General features: G+C 48.6%; 1 protein-coding gene across 1 annotated transcript in view; it reads right to left on the bottom strand.

Annotated features, from left to right (window-relative positions):
* The window catches only part of AATF (apoptosis antagonizing transcription factor), an 82,632-nt gene extending 68,712 nt beyond the window's left edge, over positions 1-13,920 (bottom strand). The window contains exons 1-4 of the mRNA XM_030536767.1: positions 13,794-13,920; positions 4,604-4,795; positions 2,816-3,268; positions 1,360-1,497 (exon numbers count right to left, since the gene is read on the bottom strand). Of these exons, the coding sequence (XP_030392627.1) occupies positions 1,360-1,497; positions 2,816-3,268; positions 4,604-4,795; positions 13,794-13,878 (868 nt within the window). The 5' untranslated portion in view covers positions 13,879-13,920. The remainder of the gene's footprint in view (positions 1-1,359; positions 1,498-2,815; positions 3,269-4,603; positions 4,796-13,793) is intronic.
* Between the last annotated feature and the right edge of the window lie 5,675 nt (positions 13,921-19,595).

The raw sequence follows: 19,595 nt of genomic DNA, 5'->3' as shown, positions 1-19,595 counted from the left end.
AGGGTGGCGGGAAGAAAGAATTTTGAGCTAAACAAACAACCTTCTCAGTGAGTTTTTAAATGACTTGGTGCACACATCTTCCTCATTTAAAGTTGCAGAAGAATATCCTACTGTGAATGCAGTTCATTATTTTTGCCAACATTTTTTATCACAAGGACATAAAAATACTCCTGCAGAAACCCACTTTCCTCTCTTGTATTGAACAGATTTGATGATCGTTGATTTCATTTACTATTAGGTAACAACAGCCTGATCCAAAGCCCACAGAAGTCCATGGAAATGAGTTCTGAGCGCATAGTGTTTACTAGGTGCATTTTGTGCATTATATTTGCCATCTCTTAGAGAACCCACCGTAGGCCTGATCCTGACAGATATCATTAACAGTATTACTGTTGTGTTGTTTGGTTGGTTGGTTGGTCTTTTTTTTTTTTGGGGGGGGGGGGGGAGTGTTTGTTAAATAGATGAATTAGTCTCCTAACTGAACAGACACTTACTGTCCAGTTGGACAGCAGGCACCTAGCAACACAGACTTTCTCTTTGAGATCTTATCTCGTGGGGAGCATTACACCAGAGTATAGAGAGTCTTGTGGTTTGGTGACTCTCTGTCTCACAGCATGGAGTTTGTGTCTCATGCTGCAGTGCTGCCTAGGGACTCAAAACAGAAAGAGGAATCAACCCATTTTCAGAAGGTATACTATGCTGAGGACGGATCACACAGAACACAGCAGACCCGCAATACTCTGAACTGATACCAATCCCTTCTAATGTTCAACAAAAAAGAAATTCATTCAGCCTGAAAGACCACCTTGAACTCTGGCAGGAATGCCAAGTCAGTGTGGTTACAAGGTCAGCTGAGGCATCATGGTGCTAAGACAAGACAGGTAGCCAGCACCAGAGCCGAACATAGCCCAATACATATGGGTAAGGGCACAGATTTACTTAGACTGGGAGCTCTTTGGGGCAGGGACTGCCTTTGTTCTGTGCTTGTGCAGCACCAATCACAATGGGGTCCTGGTCCATAACCAAGGCTCCTAGGGGCTACCACCATACAAACAGAAAATAATAAAATATACGATTCACAGGCCAGGTGTCTGCATCTCCAAGGTCCTGCCCCTCGCACATCACTGCCTTGCCATTCAGCCAAAGTACATTTGGATGGGACCGTCACCCGAGCCTGTCAAACCTGATCCCTAATTAACCACAAGGGTTGCTATCACAAGACACAAATCCCTGTCTCAGAGGCTAAAGACATTGGCTCCACAGCCACTCCCAGCCCACAACGGAGTACAGAACCTGGGTCTCCCTGCCAGCAGAGTCTGTATCTCTGACACCAAAGCAGGCAGACTTAAAACTACTTACTGTTCTTGACTGCGCTGGCAAACTCTTGCCCACCTTCCTTTTTAAACGCCGGGAATGTATCTGGCTGTGGAAGCTGGTTGGCCGTTAGGAGCGCTTTCTGCAGTTTGATTCTCCCTTCTAACAGCTGGTCCCACAGTGCTTTAAAACACAGACGAAACAAAAAATGGATTACATATTCCAAAGCATTTATTCACTCACTTATCCGTGACCCTGCCTCCCAAAGATTCAGAAAGCATCAGCCAGTTCTCTTTGCTTTCCTTCCCCAGCAGCACTTTCCTATTGCAACGACACTTTGCAAATGGAGACTCGTTATTGAACAGGACAACTAGACAGTAGTTGCCTAAAAGCTTCTCAAGGCTTCTGTTAAATTCACCGGAGAAATTCAAATCGTAGAACTGCCAAAACCAAGGTGCACACAGCTCTATCATTTGACATGACAAATGCTGGACAGCAAGGAATGGCATGCAGCACCAGTGCAGCTGCTACACAGTATATCATGCCCTGCAGAGCAAAATGTGGACTGCAGGGAAGATGGGACCAGAGATGGGGGCAGGAGATTAACTACAGAATCCCCACAAGGTAGGAGCAGACAATCAGCATGTCATGGTTAACACCTGCACTGATGGTTTGTCATCACCAACCTAGAAGCTTCTGGGTTAGCAGAGACATACATCAACTTTAGAAAAAACTAATTATAAAGGAAGTGAAGAGGATGTTTAGTTTCCATTGTAATAAATCATTATATCCCCATTAAACCCAAATTCTTTAACTCCGAAGGATGGAGCTCACAAGGGCATAGAAAACAGGCACCTCCTCTCCAGCCAAAACACTGGGATGGATTACTCAAGCCATAGTTCTCAGGGGCCACAAGCAGGTTTCAGGAGGTTCGCCAAGCAGGGCCAACATTAGATTTGCGGGGGCCCAGGGCAGAAAGCCAAAGCCTGGGGCTGAAGCTGAAGCCTGAACAACTTAGTTTCGCGGAGCCTCGGGCAGTTGCCCTGCTTGCTACCCGCTAACACTGGCCCTGGCTTATGTATGCAGAAAAATAGCTTTCGTGGCACAGACGGGCCATGGAATTTTATAGCGTGTTGGAGGGGCCTCAGAAAGAAAAAGGTTGAGAACCCCTGCACTAAAGCACACCCAAACACAGACTAGTGTCTGAGACCCTGAGCAACACACACACTGCAATAAATCCTTGTTTACAATGGTACCATAACAATGCTCAGCAGTGGTTCAGCTAAACCAACTGCTGACAAAATGAGTTTATTTCTGCAGCACAGTCAAGGCCACAGTCTATGGAGCACAGCTGGTAGAACACTTGCTGTACACTCCTAAAACTACTCCAGTGTGTGCTGCAACGTGCAAATGGGTTAAAAGAGTTCTTAGCACAGTTCATTTCTCTAGCACGAACAAGGCATAAGGCTCATCAAATACAAAGCAAATTCCATGTACAAACCTATTTGGTTTTTCACAGCTTTTCCTTTTTCTACTTCTTCAGACACTTCTTCTTTAGAGAAGGTCACCACCCCCCCGTCATCCTCGCTCTCTTTGGCATCTGCCACGTCCACCTCACTTGCATCCCCAGATTCTTCTTCATTGCTCCCTTCTTCTTCATCCTCCTCTTCCTCATCCTCCTCTTCCTCATCCTCCTCTTCACCGCTCCCCACATCATCCATCCCTTCCGTAAATTTCTCAAAGTCATGAATGTTCTGGAAACTGAACTCTGGTGTTTGGAGCTGGAGAGATGTTTCTCTCCCCTCCTCTTGGTCACTTCCCAAGTCACCCTCCTGGTCATCTTTAGCGCTGCTGTGCTCATCGTCATGATCAGCTCTAGCATCTAGGATGTCCTCATCCAATTCTTCCTCCAGATCTCCACTGTCTAGGTCTCTCTCAGATGATGTTTCTTCATCTGATAATTAGAAAAGGAGATATTTAAACAAAGTTATTTAATCATAAACTATGGCTGCAACACTGCAATACCCATTATCAGTAAGGCTGCGAATCTTTCACAGAGGTCATGGATTTCGTGACTTTCCGGGACCTCTGTGACCTCCACATCAGCAGTGGCTGATGCGACTGACCCCAAGGCTGCCCAATCGACTGGGACAGTCCTGGGACCAGCCGCACTGGCCACTGCTCCAGCGGCCCAGGCAACCAGTCCCAGGCAACTGGTCCCAGGCACTGCTGCAGAGCAGAGGTCCGGGAGCAGCAGCAGTGCCACAGGCTGCTCCCGCCCAGAGGAGCAGCAGGGGTGGTGGGGGCCCTGGCCCAGAGCACCAGTGGGGGTGGCAGGGCCATGGGCCACCTCCCGCCGGAGCAACAGCGGAGGGGCCCCAGGCCGCCTCCCCTTTCCTCCCCAGGAGCAGCAGTGGCAGCAGGGCCCCAGGCCACTCCCCACCCCCAGGAACAGCAGCATCTGCTGGATCACACACCCGGCCCCAGCAAGTAAGATTTAGTCATGGGTATTTTTAGTGAAAGTCACGGACTTTTTGGTTACTGCCCATGACCTGTCCATGACTTTTACTAAAAATACCCGTGACTAAATCGTATCCTTAATTATCAGCATCCAGTTGGTGGTCTGGCCTGGTTTAGATCTGTCATCCACTAGGGATAATTCTAGGCACAATTTTGCTCCTTCTTTAGGCTTATGAGGATACGTCTGCAAACTGAAACCTTAGTTCACATTTTTCTGTAGTAACAGTCACTCCAACAACGATTATCACACCCATTGATTAGCTGACAGCCTTTCCCATTTAATAATGAAGCAATGTTAAGCAAACAAGGTGCTCATGCTTTGGTACACATGTCTTTACAATGAGAAATTGTACATAAGCACTAAGCAGCTACAATTCCCAAGAGCTGACAATTTAAAGATGGCAGATAGTTCTCCCGTTCCACGCGGAGTTCAGGTCACTTTCCTTGCCAGGTAATTTAACCTGGCTGAACTTTTTGTACCTGAGATTTAATCACTCCCCTTCCTTCATCTGCAGGGAGCAGTTATAGTCCAGGAGACGTCCCTTTCCCAGGAGCTAATGAATAAGGCTACGACTCAGCACAGCACTTAAGAAACCAAGCTAAACTTTAAGCACATGAAGTCCGTGAGACTTAAACACGGCTGAGCTGGGAATCCTGTCATGGTGAAGAGCTCCAGTGGATGAGCATTCCACTTACTGCCTGTAGTTGTGGTGATTTAGGGTCGCCGGCAGGGGGACGGAAAGGCAGGGACAGAAACTGAATTTCTCACCCAACGCTGCTTCAGGCAGAGACTCTCCCCATCGTTCTTCCTGCAAGGCCTGGCGAGATATAGCTCTCCCGCTGTACCTCTTATCAGCTTCTAAGAGGGAGGTGGAGGCTCGTTTCCGTATACTGCCGACAGCAAGGATGTCATCTTCGGTTCCGCCCTCATCGAACTTGTCGATCACCCTGGCAGCAGTGGCTGTGAAGAGGAGAGGGAGTTTAACAGTGCAGGGTTTCAAACTAAGAGTGGAACTCAGGCTTGCATGACAGGAGACCGATTCTATCTAGGACTGCCAGAAAGTAAATATCTATATCCTCCTTGGATTCAGGGATTAGAACTAGGGACCTTGCATTCCACATACGCCGGCCTCTAACACATGAGCTAAAGGACCAATCATATTAGGAGCTGTATAGAACTGAGCTGCTCAGGGGGTCACTTGGGCACACATAGCCCACAAGCTTCATTTTTGGAATCAAAACTCATCAATACCTATCTGGCTCTCACCACCCCGGATGGGCTTCTCCTAGGTTCACCATAAGGGCCGTAAACCTCTTGATGGACCAAGGCCAAGCTTTATGTGTTTCCAAAAAACCTGGTCAGATTTGTCCAATTTTGGTAAGAGCATATTGACACACACCTCTCACATCCTCTGGAGGCCAGCTTCTAAGGGCCAACAAGTTACATACCCTCAACGTAGGTCTGATTCCACCCAACAGAGGAGAGTGGGGCAGTATATCCAGACCAGCTGAGGGCCACCTGGGGAGGATGGGGGTAAGTGGGGCAATTTGCCCCAGGACCTGGACCCCACAGGGGTCCCCACAAGAATATGGTATTCTATAGTATTGCAAATTTTTTTTTATGGAAGGGGCCCCTCAATCCTCTGGGCAGCCCTGGACCAGCTTACAACAGTTTGGGTCATTGTACTTATTGGGTTTCTGGGAACTGGGCAGGCGGAAGCCCGCCCACTGCTAACAGATCTCCCCCCCCCCCCCCAGCCTAAGGGGAGGATCTACAGGACCTCAGAACCCAACTGATTTTGGGTCATTGTAGCAGGGCAGATACCCCGCTCTGGTGGAGGAAGGCTGAGCTGACTGGGGAAGCAGCCAAAGCTGGGGCCACACCTCAGTCAGGCCACACCTGTTATAAGAGCTCAGGGAGGAGGTGCGTCAGTCTCTCTCTAGCTGTGGAGGGAGAAGGACCTGGCTGCCTGGAAACAGGGTACCTAGAGCAGAGCAGAGCAGAGCTGGGGAAGGACAAGGGGAGCTCCAACCTGGCAGCTCCCCAGGTTGAGGCCTTGATAAAGGCCTGTGCGGGTACTGGGGCTGGGAGGTGGTAGAGGCAGCTGGTCCAACCCCCTTGCCAATGATGAGTGGTTTACAGACTGCAGTCTGCCCCAGTGAGCAGGGACTAGATGACGACTGGCAGTAGCCACTGAGGCAAGGTGGGTGTAGAGGGTTGGGGGTTTTCCTGGGAGGGGAGACCCAAAGAGTGGGGGTACTGCTGGGGGCAGAACCTTGAGGAAAGGAGCACTGGGATCTGTGAGGGACACGGGGCCTGAGGCAGGCAAGACACCAGCCAGCAGAGGGTGCTCCAAGGCTGGAAAAGAGCTAATTCCCAGGATGATCAGCAGGAGGCGCTCCACCGGTGACTTGTCCCTCACTACAGTCATCAACAAGGAGTAGAAATTGAAGCACTGTTTATCAGATATGGACTCCTTCCCTATTAGGAAGCAGAGAAAGAACGAACCGGGTTCTTCACTTAGACCACTCAACAGCCATCACATGGGAACAACTTTCAGTCACTACCAACCTAGCTTGGATTCATAGCGGTGACAGTAGAGAAAGCAGTCCTGATACCCCCTTACAAATCCACTTTCCCCAACACTGTAAGGGAAAGAGGCTTCAAAGCTCAAGTGGAGGGCTACACTGCCACATGCAAGACCTTATCTTCAGTTTTATGGAGCGCATGCTCCTTCTCTCTCTGTTAAACGAGGACACACTCTGCTTCTCCTACAATGTGGAGAAGGAGGGCTGTGGAAACACCAAATCCCCTTGAAGGAGGAAGAGGGGAAGTCTCAGATTTGGGTTTCTTGCCTGGCAGGGCAGGGCATCATCACTAGGGCACTGTCTATAATCAGTTAATTAAAAGTGTTTCTCTTACTTAAAATTCAGCAGAAATAAAGGAATGTTCCAAAGGCATCTATATTTCAGAAAGGAAATCACTGATACTTTTCTATGGCTTAAAGCCCCATTCCCCCTTCCCAGCACCATCAAAATCTTGGGAAGAACATGGCTGAAAGTTTTATAAATAGACTAACTCCAAATGTGCCTCCAGGTTTCTCCCAAGCAATTTAGGTTTGGTTCTTTAGGCCAGCAAAGTGCAGCACTTTTAACTAGAGCCAAATATCCTGTGACTCCAAGAGGCTCTCCACATGTTCGTTATCCAACACCAAAATAATTATATCAAGTTCATTTTGTTACATGAACACTGGCCTATATTCACCCCTTTGCCCATATTAGAGAGACCATATGAGGCACCGCATAGAATGTCTGCTTAGGCCCATAGGGTCCTCCTGAGAAGTCTGACAACCCGGCAAAAGATTCAGCAACGCTGGAGTGGTTTCATTCTGCACTGGCAAAAGAAAAGACAACAACCCATAACACGGATATCCTCAGGGCTCTTGATAAATTTATAAGACACTTAAATAACTAAATGCTGTAATTGTCTAAATATAGAAAACAACTTTGTTACAATGCCTGTTCTCTTTCTCCCTTCCCTGTTCTTCAGATACAGGGAAATGGTTTATTCCAGCAAACGGGGATCATTATAACAGGTTCTCTTCTCTTCATTTTCATTCATGCGCAAGGCACCCTCTATGCAAAATTATAGGGTTAGGATTGTTCAGCCAATTGAGTGATCTGATTGGCTGAACATCGCTAAGTGCTTTTTTAATGTGTGTTTGAGAATGTTAATGCCCCATTTATGTAAACTATTTACTTAAGGGGAGAAAAAAAACAACTCACAGGGGATAAAATGTCTTATTCTCAAGCAAGCACTGAACTGCAAAATGGTGAAAGGGAAATCAGGAGCGTCCCATAACCCGCTGGGTTGGAAAGTCATTGTTCTATAGAAAACATAAGGAAAGCAAGTTCTGCAAGCTTCTCCTTTCGGTCATGTCTATCCTACCACTGAGGTGGGCAAAAATTGTGTCACACAGGGGTGTGAAAAAACCACCCCCCTGAGCAACATAAATTTTGCCAGCATAAGTAATAGTGTGCACAGCGCTATGTCAAGAGGAGAGCTTCTCCTGCCAACACAGCTACCAGCGCTTGTTGGGGGTGGTTTAATTATGTGGCTGGGACAGCTCCTTCCCATTGGCATAGAGCTGCTACACAGGAGATCTTACAGCAGTACAGCTGTGTTGCTGTGAGGTCTCTAACGTAAACAAAGGAATAGCATAGAAATTCATGCTAGGCCTCAAACATCTCAAGACACAGTGCAGGGTAACTTTGCAATTAAATGAATTACACCCACATATTGCTCACAATGGCAACCAGCGCAAAGTATATGCAACGGAACAGGTTACATAACTTGCTGGTCACTATCTTTAAAGCAGGCATTATGTATTGCCTATATAAAGCAAGTCAGACATTTCTGCAAAAACGAGGGCCACCTTGTCAAGTGACCAGGTGCAGCCATCTGGCTCCTAAGTCACATTTAAGAATCCAGATGATTAACTATTTCTGTTACAGTAGCATTTAGAAGCCCTAACTAAGATGGGGGTTCCCACTGTGCTAGGTGCTGTACAGATACATAGCAAGAGTCTTCACCATGACTCAGCAAGCTGCAGTCTTCTGTCTTGTCTCTTTAGAGGGGTGGGAGGGGAATGAGAGGTAAATGATTTGCTCACAGGTCATACAGTGAGTGGTAACATGTCTCCCAACTCCCAGGCCAGTGCTCTCTCTGCAAGCCACTTGCTTGTACTCCTAGTTTCCTTTACAGATGAAACAGAAATTGCTTGTTGTGTTCATAATCAACAAAACCTGCAGCTGATCACCTCTGTCATCACCCTGCGCTCACAAGAGGGTAAGATGCCCAGCACCAAAGTGGTAGGTGCTTGAGAGGAGAGACTACATAAATAAGTCAGCTGCAAACTCCTCTGTGGCACTCCATGGGTCACAGCTGTGGTTCCCAACCCATGTGCCTCTGAGAGCTGCTACTAGACGCACACACACACCAAAAGGCTCAAAGCCAAGAAATTCTTTAACATCAAGAAAACGTAACGTCAACCACATCTGGTTAATGAGGTCCTGTCTAGCTTATGTTCATACACAGTTGTGTAGAGTCCAGTTAGCTGACGCTAATGTTGACCACCATGACTGCCCAGTCAGTTTAAACCAGGGCAAATTCTGTTCAGTATTGTCACAGTTCACCCAACTCTTCATAATCAAGCCTGAACACAACAAAATTGTGTAATGCAGACAAGCCCTGAAGAAGAGTTCACTGTCATTGGTTTGATGATTTTATTTATTTTGTTATTCTGTCCATTGGAGGCACTCTGCACTGGTGTGATGGGATGAATGTGTGAAGTCCAAAGCAGTAAAAAATAGGGCAGGGATCAGTCTAAAAACGACAAAGAGGACATTGCCACTACATGTCATGAAGGGAGAAACCAATTTTTAAAAATTTGCAATTAAGCTAGCAAAGGGCTTGATAAAAAATAAATCCACTTGCCAGCGGCCAGGAGAAAACAACCAGCAATCACATCTGGTATGATAAATAGCGTCCTGGAAAGCGGATATGCTCTGACTGCTACTAAACATGCTAGACATGATTGTTACCAGTTATCGTGTCCTCCTTGCTTCCTCCAACCCCTTTTGTTTCTTACATCCGCATTACGTGTAACACTGTACTTTCTTCCAGGCAGGGACTTTTTTTAAGAAATAGCACAATGGAACCCTGATCCTTGTTGGAGACCCCTAGACCCAAAGCAGTTAAACAATAATATATAATAATTATAATAACTGCCAGTAATTGCGGTTGAATTTAAGCTTTTATTTAAATAAAAACGACATCTCTATCCCATCCAGCTCCAAAGGAAACCTTCCAACTGAGAATGACTTGTGAAGAATCAATTCAGAACCCTTCTTCCCTTGTCTACACTACAAAGAGTTTGCTGGGATGCTATACTGGCAAAATATCTGTTAGTCTATAAGGTGCCACAGGATTCTTTGCTGCTTTTACAGATCCAGACTAACACGGCTACCCTCTGATACTATACTGGCAAAAGCGACATCAGCTCCCCAAATGAAATAAGCTAGGCTGGCAAAATGACTTTTCTGCATCTACACCAGGGCTTTTGTTGACCGACAAAGCTATTATGTCAGTTAGCGGCATCATTTTTTCATGTTCCTAACTGACAGCTATGCCAGCAAAACTTTTAAGAGTAGAGTGGGTCTAAGTGCGCGGACAGGGCATCTATCCCTACACGTTTTCATGGTCAGCAAAACGAAATTAACAAGGCCTCTGGTTAGTGTTGCTGCTGATATTCAGAACCCTGTGAGCATTTAATTGCCCTACTTCTTGGTAAAAGTGACAGCAGAAGCAGACGTTGGGACTATTCACTGGAGGGAAAGATTCAAAAAATGGAGACTCAGATAAGAATAGAGGAGAGGACCAACAACATGCAGCCTTGGGATAGGCTGGAAAGACAGAAGCTCTTTTAGACAGCATATGGAGCCTTTAAAATCATCAGACTCAACTAGCCAAAGGATAACAAATGGAGACCCCAGGCACAATCTGGACACAGCACTATGGTAGAAATCAAAGTCCCTCCCTTTTCCCAGCAGATAAGTTGGAGGGCAGAAGATTTTTTACTGTTGCCCCAGGACCTCACTGGTACACAGCCTCCCTCATCTCTGTAGCAGCCTTTGGCTGACCGGTTTCATCTGTGAGATGCTAGGTGTCCGGTACCCTTTTTAAGCTCCAAACCAGCACCCCTTTTGGACTCAATGCAAACAAAAGGAGCCCATGATACATTCCCAAGGCCCTGCTTAGTAGGGAATAGCGACGACAGCAATCCATTCATCACATACGAGTACAGCCAATTTGGCCAAATGTGGGACACAGAGAGAGAGAGAGAGAAAAACTGAGGGACACATGAAAATTATTGGGTCAGGAAGGTTAAAATGCTGGGTCATTAATTTCCCCAATAGTAATCTCTAAATTTTTGATAATACATTTCTGATATGAATTAAACAACAACACAGAGGTTCATAGCAAACTCATATGAGAGGAACAGAGGTAAATTTTGAGCAGTAAAGATTGACAGTCCATAATGCCGGGATGCTTCAGAGGTATAACCCAACACAATCACTAGCATAGCAGGGGCAGTGAGATATAGATCCAGTGTCACCAAAATGAGATGATGAAGAAAAGCAACTGCCACGCTGCCCCCCAGCGCCCCAGTGATTTACATGGGAGACTCCTACGGACGGGAAGGCCTCACACAGGTACTGAGCTGTGGATCAAGGTAAACCAGCATGGAAATATATTTACCAAGTGGTTACGAAGGCCACGCAAATGCCCAGAGTGAAAAACAGGAAAGCACACACTCATGGTGATACAGTAGAACCTCAGAGTGATGAACGGAGCTCGTTCGTAACTCAGAAATGTTGGTAACTCTGAACAAAATGTTTTGGTTGTTCTTTCAAAACTTTCAAAACCACTGATGAGCATTGGCCTGCTAAACCCAGGGTTGAGAGTTCAATCCTTGAGGGGGCCACTTATGGATCGGGACAAAAAATTGGTCCTGCTAGTGAAAGGCAGGGGACTGGACTCGATGACCTTTCAAGGTCCCTTCCAGTTCTAGGAGATTGGTATATCTCCAATTATTATTTATTATTTTACAACTGAACACTGACTTAATACAGCTTTGAAACTTTACCATGCAGAAGCAAAATGCTGCTTCTCCTCCCCTTTTTTTTTTAGTTTACATTTAACATAGTACTGTACTGTATTTGCTATTTTTTGGTCTCTGCTTCTGCCTGATTGTGTCCTTCCAGTTCCAAATGAGGTGTGTGGTTGACCGGTCTGAGCTTCTACTGTAGGTGCCAAGGGGGGAACAACCCTCAGTCTCTGCCCCAGGGAAGGGAGAGGAGTTGAGAGAAAGAAGGCCCCAATTTTGGAGCTGGGTAAGGAGAGTGGGTATTAGCCCCTGCTCACTGTCACGGGGCAGCGGGGGGAGGGAGGAGATAGAAGAGGTATTGAAGAAGAGGGAGCAGACCCACTCAGTGTTCAGGGAGGAGAAAAGATCTTGGGAGGTGGGGGGGTGAAAAGAGCAGACCCTAGTGTCCCAGGGAGGAATGCACTAGGGAGATATTGGTGGGGTGCAGCTCCCAGTCATTGCAGGGGGGGGCGCGAGCACATAGCACTGGGGGAGGCACTGAGGGGCAGCCCCCGGTCGCTGCCCAGGGGGCGCACGGCACCGGAGAAGGTATTGAGGGGCAGCCCCCAGTCACTGCCCAGAGGAAGCACATGACACTGGTGGAGCTATAGGGGGCAGCCCCCGGGTCGCTGCCAGGGGGGAGCACACAGCATGGGGGGGTATCGGGGGGCTGCCCCCAGTCGCTGCCTGGGAGGAGCACACAGCATGGGGGGGGTATCAGGGGGCTGCCCCCAGTCACTGCCCGGGGAGAGCACATGGTGCCGGGGGCGATATCGGGGGGCTGCCCCTCGGTCGCTGCCCGGGGGGGCATGCAGGGCCAGGGTGGTATCGGGGGGCTGCCCCCGGTCTGCCTGGGAAGAGCATGCAGCGCCGGAGGCGATATCGGGGTGCAGCCCCTGGTCGCTGCCTGGGGGGAGCACACGGTGTCGGGGGGCAGCCCCCAGTAGCTGCCCAGGGGGAGCACACGGTATCGGGGGGGATATCGGGGGCTGCCCTGGTAGTTGCCAGGGGGGAGCACACGGTGCTATGGGGGGGTTATCAGGGGGCAGCCCCCAGTCGCTGCCCAGGGGGAGCACATGGCGCCAGTGGGGGGTACCCAGGGGGAGCACACGGAGCTGGGGAGATAGCATGGGGCAGCCCCCAGTCGCTGCCCGGGGTGAGACACGTAGCTGCGGGGCGTAGCCAGGGGAACACATGGCGCTGCGGGGGGGGGCGGGGAGCCGCGGGAGCACTCGGGGCTGGGAGGGGGCGTACCGGGGGGCAGCCCCCAGTCACTGCCCGGGGGGAGCACATGGCGCGGGGGGGCAGTCAGGGGAGCACACGGCGCTGGGGGGGGGTGCCAGGGGGCAGCCCCCAGTCACTGCCCGGGGAGCACATGGCTCTGGGGGGGGGGCAGTCGGGGGAGCACACGGCGCTGGGGGGGGTGCCAGGGGGAAGCCCCCAGTCACTGCCCGGGGGGAGCACATGGCGCGGGGGGGCAGTCAGGGGAGCACACGGCGCTGGGGGGGGTACCGGGGGGCAGCCCCCAGTCGCTGCCCGGGGAGCACATGGCGCTGGGGGGGGCAGTCGGGGGAGCACGCGGCGCTGGGGGGGGTCCCAGGGGGAAGCCCCCAGTCGCTGCCCGGGGGGAGCACATGGCGCGGGGGGGGGGCAGTCGGGGGAGCACACGGCGCTGGGGGGGGGGGTACCGGGAGCCAGCCCCCACTCACTGCCCGGGCAAGACACGGCGCTGCGGGGGGTAGCCGGGGGAGCACTCGGGGCTGGGAGGGGGGGTAACGGGGGGCAGCCCCCAGTCGCTGCCCGGGGGAGCACATGGCGCGGGGGGGGCATTCGGGGGAGCACACGGCGCTGGGGGGGGGTACCGGGAGCCAGCCCCCACTCACTGCCCGGGCAAGACACGGCGCTGCGGGGGGTAGCCGGGGGAGCACTCGGGGCTGGGAGGGGGGGTAACGGGGGGCAGCCCCCAGTCGCTGCCCGAGGGAGCACACGGGGCCGCGGGGGTATCAGGGGGGCTGCCCCCGGTCGCTGCCCAGGGGGGAGCACATGGCGCTGGGGGGGCCATCGGGGGAGCACACGGCGCTGGGGGGGGTACCGGGGGGCTGCCCCCAGTCGCTGCCCGGGCATGCGGGGGGCTCTGTGCGCCGCCACCGCCTCCTCTCCATGAGGCGCCCACGTGGGTGCCCGGCCTAGACCGGCGCCGCCGGCTGGTCGCTCTCCCCGTCCCCGCCACGCCCGGGGTCCCCCCCTCACCTTCCTCCGGGTCGTCCTCGGGGTCGGCCGGCAGGGGCAGGGGGTTGAGCAGCTGCTCCAGCTGCTGAGCTAAGGGCGCCGCCATCTTCCCTGGCCGCCGCGCCGGCTTCTCGGAGCGGGCCGCGCTTCCGGGGGGCTGGCGGCGGCTCCGGCTCCGGCTCCGGCTCCGCCCGGCGCGCGGGGGGGAGAGCAAGGGGTCAGCGGGCGGGGGCGGGGTTAAGGCGGTCGCGGGGTGAGCGCTGGGGGCTGGCAGTAGGGGGGTGTGGTTACAGGGGGGCTGAAGAGGGTGTGGGTACGGGGGGGTCTGGGTTTACGGGGTATCGGGAGGGGAGGTGCGGTTGTAGGGGGGTTGAAGAAGGTCTGGGTATAAGGGGATATTAGTACAGACAGAGGTGAGGGGGTGGGTAGAAGGGGCATCAGTATGAGGGGAAGGGAGGGTGTGGGGATAAGGAGGGAGGGTGTAAGGGGCATGGTGATCTGATGAGGTGAAGGGGTTGGTGTAAGGGGGTTGGAGGGGTGTGGGTATCAGTGTGTGGAGGGGGGCCGGTATCTGATGAGGTGAAGGGGTTGGTGTAAGGGGGTTGGAGGGGTGTGGGTATAAGGAGGGATGGAGGGTGGGTGTAAGGGGCATGGTGATCTGATGAGGTGAAGGGGTTGGTGTAAGGGGGTTGGAGGGGTGTGGGTATAAGGAGGGATGGGGGGTGGGTGTAAGGGGCCGGTATCTGATGAGGTGAAGGGGTTGGTGTAAGGGAGGTGGAGTGGTGTGGGTATCAGTGCGTGGAGGGGGGCCGGTATCTGATGAGGTGAAGGGGTTGGTGTAAGGGGGTTGGAGGGGTGTGGGTATCAGTGCGTGGAGGGGGGCCGGTATCTGATGAGGTGACGGGGTTGGTGTAAGGAGGTTGGAGGGGTGTGGGTATAAGGAGGGATGGGGGGTGGGTGTAAGGGGCATGGTGATCTGATGAGGTGAAGGGGTTGGTGTAAGGGGGTTGGAGGGGTGTGGGTATAAGGAGGGATGGGGGGAGGGTGTAAGGGGCATGGTGATCTGATGAGGTGAAGGGGTTGGTGTAAGGGAGTTGGAGGGGTGTGGGTATCAGTGTGTGGAGGGGGGCCAGTATCTGATGAGGTGAAGGGGTTGGTGTAAGGGGGTTGGAGGGGTGTGGGTATAAGGAGGGATGGGGGTGGGTGTAAGGGGCATGGTGATCTGATGAGGTGAAGGGGTTGGTGTAAGGGAGTTGGAGGGGTGTGGGTATAAGGAGGGATGGGGGGAGGGTGTAAGGGGCATGGTGATCTGATGAGGTGAAGGGGTTGGTGTAAGGGAGTTGGAGGGGTGTGGGTATCAGTGTGTGGAGGGGGGCCGGTATCTGATGAGGTGAAGGGGTTGGTGTAAGGGGGTTGGAGGGGTGTGGGTATAAGGAGGGATGGGGGTGGGTGTAAGGGGCATGGTGATCTGATGAGGTGAAGGGGTTGGTGTAAGGGGGTTGGAGGGGTGTGGGTATCAGGTGAGGTGAAGGGGATGTAGGTGTAAGGGGGTATCACTATAAGGAGAGGAGAGAAGGGGTGTTGATAGTGGGGGATGGAGGAGTGAGGGCCAGAGGTATAAGGGGAGGTGAAGGAGGAAAGGGGTGTAGGGGGAGGATAAGCAGGTATGGTGAGGAGGTTATGCATAGGTATATAAGGGTAGGTGCAAAGGGGTTGTGGGGGTGAAGGTATAAGGAGAGGTTGAGTGGATGGGACTTTTGTATGGATAAGTGGGGTGAGGCAGGGCTGGGTGTGTTTGGGTGAGGGTAACATGAAGGAAAATCAGTGTGAGCATTAACATGGGGAGGATGTGTGGGTGGAGGTGAAGAAATAGATGAGTGTCTAAGCATGTACATAAACCTATGTAAATAAAATGTTTTTTCTGGTGTTTATACATAGTAAAACCTCTTATGCAACCCTTCTTCCCCCCAGCACGCACGCGCGCTCGCGCACAAACACACACACACACACTAGCCTTATTTAGGTTATGGATCCCTCACATACATCACTTTTATGATAAACAAAATCTGTTATCCATCCATTCCATGGTACCTCTTCCGTTCAGGTAAATAGGGCTCTACCTTTTGTGTGTGTGCACATACTTGCACAAATGTGTTCCTGTGCAATGGGCCAGATTCTCATCTTGGGTAAATTCTCAGAGCTCCATTGACTTCAATTTACGTTAGCTAAGCAGCTGGTCCAATGTAATTAACACTTTGATAAAGCGGAGAAGGAACTTAAAGCAGCAACTCTTATAAAACCAATTATTTAAAAAAAAATTGTCTTGCTGTTTCCATTGGGAAGTTGAACTTGAGGTCAGTTCCTGTTAATTCAATAATAGTTATGTCCTAGGCTCATATTGCACTCAGTCCTACACCCCTTATTCACACAACAGGCCCATCGAGTGATTTCATCTAAGAGTTGCAGTATAAGGCCCCATGGTTGATGATAAACACCTTGGCCTTTGACCTCTGAGTCCATGTCCCACAGAATATGGTTACTATATAACAAACAGCAACCACTGTCACGTTATTATTATACATGAACAGCACAAGCAAACAAAAACAGGAAAGGTCTGAGCAAGTTCTAGCTTTGACTCAGACTTGCTGTGTAACCTGGAGCAAGTCACTTACCCTGCCTCTCTCTCTCAGTTCCTCCATCAGTAAAATGGGACTAATAAGCCATACATAGCCCCCAGAAGGATGGTGATAATTAATATTGGGAATGCTTTGATGCTGAGAAGAACTCTATAAAGAACCTAGCTCAACAAAGAGCTAAGTATTAGGATTATGTAATAGTTAAATATTACCATGAACATTTTAAATGCTTAAGAAAATCAACATTGCACTTTCCTTTTATTTTTGTAAAAAATAAAAAAGCTCCTTAATATATAGGCTCATGTAAACTATTTCCTCACTATTTGTATTACATATTCAAGGGTCATCTTTTGGGTATGGGTTGTTTGTTTTTTTTTAAAGATACATTCCCTATCTTGCACGGAATTCCAGATCAGGATCTAAATTTCATGTCTATAATGATTTGCCTTAGAACCGCAAATATGAAACGTAGAGGGCTAAAATCTGAGTGTCCCTAAATTTCAGTTTATTCACATTCAGTGTTTGGGATTCTATCCCTTGCGATGGTAGCTTCAAGTTACAAACAAACACTGATCCACTTCTAGCTAAGAGACAAATTCAGCATGATTATCTCTCATCCCTTCCTTCTTCCAGTCAACAATACTCTCCCCACTGCTTATCTGCTTTTAATTGCTATAAAATTAATCCAAATGTGATTTCTAATTAGAATGCAGAAATGTCTCTGCCAGGCAACAACCAAGGTGTTATGTGTTTGTTGCTTTACTCCATGATCCAGTGTTATTCCCCCTGAAGCAGGAGAGTTCAGTGCAGCCAGTTGTCCTACAGAGGGCAGAGGAATATCATTAATTACCATTTCCTTCAGCAGCCTAGGCAGCTTATTGCTCAGCTAACAACTTCCAGTTAGGACTTTGCAGAAGCCTGTAAAAACACCAGTATGAGGAAAGATTACAAATTCCAAAATCCTACATTACTGGGACGAGCGCTCAAAATGGTTCCCAGAAAGTCTCCCTGTAAAGTATTGTGTTATATTATATACAAAGAGCAGCATAAAAAAATAAAATTGTATAATATTTGTATTACATATGTAACCTTTCATTCTAATGCCTATGTTTATTACATATCAGTTCCCTGGATTTTACACAATGTAGGGTTTAAATGCTTTTTTCAACTTTGTGGTGCGCAGGGGGAAAATAGAAAACAATAAGGATGTAAATTTTGTTTTGTAAATTACATTTTGAGACTATGAAAAGGTGGCTATAAAACGCTATATTGTATATTTCTTGTGTTTGCTTTTGCTGCAACACACAATTAAGGTTCCTTCCCTTATTTCTTCTTAAAACATGATATTTTAAAACTGTGGACACAGAAACTGTCTCCTGTGGCTGCTTGTTCTGGATTTTTTTTTAAATTCTTATTATTAGGTTTAACAGACATTTTGGTTCTAGAATACAAGCCCATATTATTAAGTAAGGGAGGAGCATGCATTTATTTAATATAAAGAAACAACATATGAATATTATAAAAAATTAAATAGCAGAAATAGGTACTTGTATATGCTCAGCCATCCAAGCATCTACTGCCAATATACCATACATAATTGCATTCCAAGCTCCCAAATAGTATCAATGGCAGGATGGGTGTTCGCTGCCCTAACCTCACAAATACAAAATACTTTTTTCTGAAAAGGGGGGGGGGGCTTTTAGTGATGGTTACACAAAATGCTCCCAATCTATCACTTTATCCATGGTGAACATACCAAGAGCCAAATTCTGTTTGATTTACTCTAGTCCTATCGGGTGAAATCTGGCCCCACTGAAGTCAATGGGATTTTTTCTGACTTCAATGGGGCAGGATTTCACCTATTGAGATTAAGAGGCCTATCGTTCTGCATAAAGTCCCTGATCCAGCAAGGCATTTAAGATCATGCATAACTTCACACATATGAGTAATCCTATTGAAGCCAATAGGCCTAATTCTCTGATGCCCTGCACCTTGTGCAACCATTTGCACTAGAGCAAAGTGGGTGTAGAACATTACAAAAATCAGAGTGGTAGCTTTGCCCTCACTTTGCATTGATATAAATGGCAGCACAACATACAGGACAATGGAGAATCAGACCCACTGGGACTAGTCACATCCTTAAAGTTATTCACATGTTGGAGAGCTGTGTTGGATTGGGGCCAAAATGTGCAGTGGCTAGTCATTTAGAATCTTTGTTAAAGGTACTCCGTCAAGATAAACCAAAACCTAACAAAAAATGCCTACTATTAAACCACCACAGATTGTTAAAATATTTTAGAAATCCAATTTCCTTCTTCCAATTTTTTCTGTTTCCTTTTTGCATTTCACTCAGCTTGGATAATTAAAACAGACAGAGACAGACAAGTCTGTTTCAGTTTCTGGATCACATGCCCTACAGCCATGCTACTGCTGCTGCTGTTTAGATTCATAATCATGCAAAACAATGTTTGTATAATAAATAAATCATAATAATATTTTTTCATTTAATTTTTAACACAATCCTGAAAGCATTTATATTCATACTAGGTATTGTAAAGCCGCCTTTCTGTTTGCAAACTGGAAACATGAATCCCAAAATTAGTTAACAGGGTTCCTTTAATATTTCCCCTTTAATGTTACCATAGATCTAGATGCTTATTTGCTAAAATAAAAATATTGATCTAAATGTGTAACAGATGTACAAGTGTGCTGTGGGAAGAATATACTATAAAAATATCTTATTTCTCTCATTCATATTTTCCCTTGTTCCTATGATATACATATGTGGCTTTTTGGCATTTGGAAGACTCTCAGATTACATTTCAGCCTTGGCAAATCTATGAAAGAGCCTAGCACACTTTGGGTACTGTATAAATACATGCAATTAATAATAATACATTGCTTTTATTTTTAAGTGTTCCTTTTTATAAATATAAAAACAAGGAAATGCATATAGAAATATAAAACAATCCAAGTATATACACTAAACAATGTACTGATCATCCACTTAACATTTCAGTGTTCAGTATCACTCAGCATTCGTTTCTTACCTTTGAGAGCTAGAATGGTGGTTACAAGTTGGGCTGCAGACTACATGCATCAGTCTGTGGCAGAATTCCCATAGATATCAATAGCAGTTACATGAATCAGAGTTGCATCCACGGAATTAAATTGAATTGCACCATCA

The sequence above is a fragment of the Gopherus evgoodei genome, chromosome 17 (assembly GCF_007399415.2).
Source record: "Gopherus evgoodei ecotype Sinaloan lineage chromosome 17, rGopEvg1_v1.p, whole genome shotgun sequence".
NCBI classification, from domain to species: Eukaryota; Metazoa; Chordata; order Testudines; family Testudinidae; genus Gopherus; species Gopherus evgoodei.
Note: the sequence above shows the minus strand (reverse complement) of the source record. Positions and strands in the feature narration are given on the sequence as shown.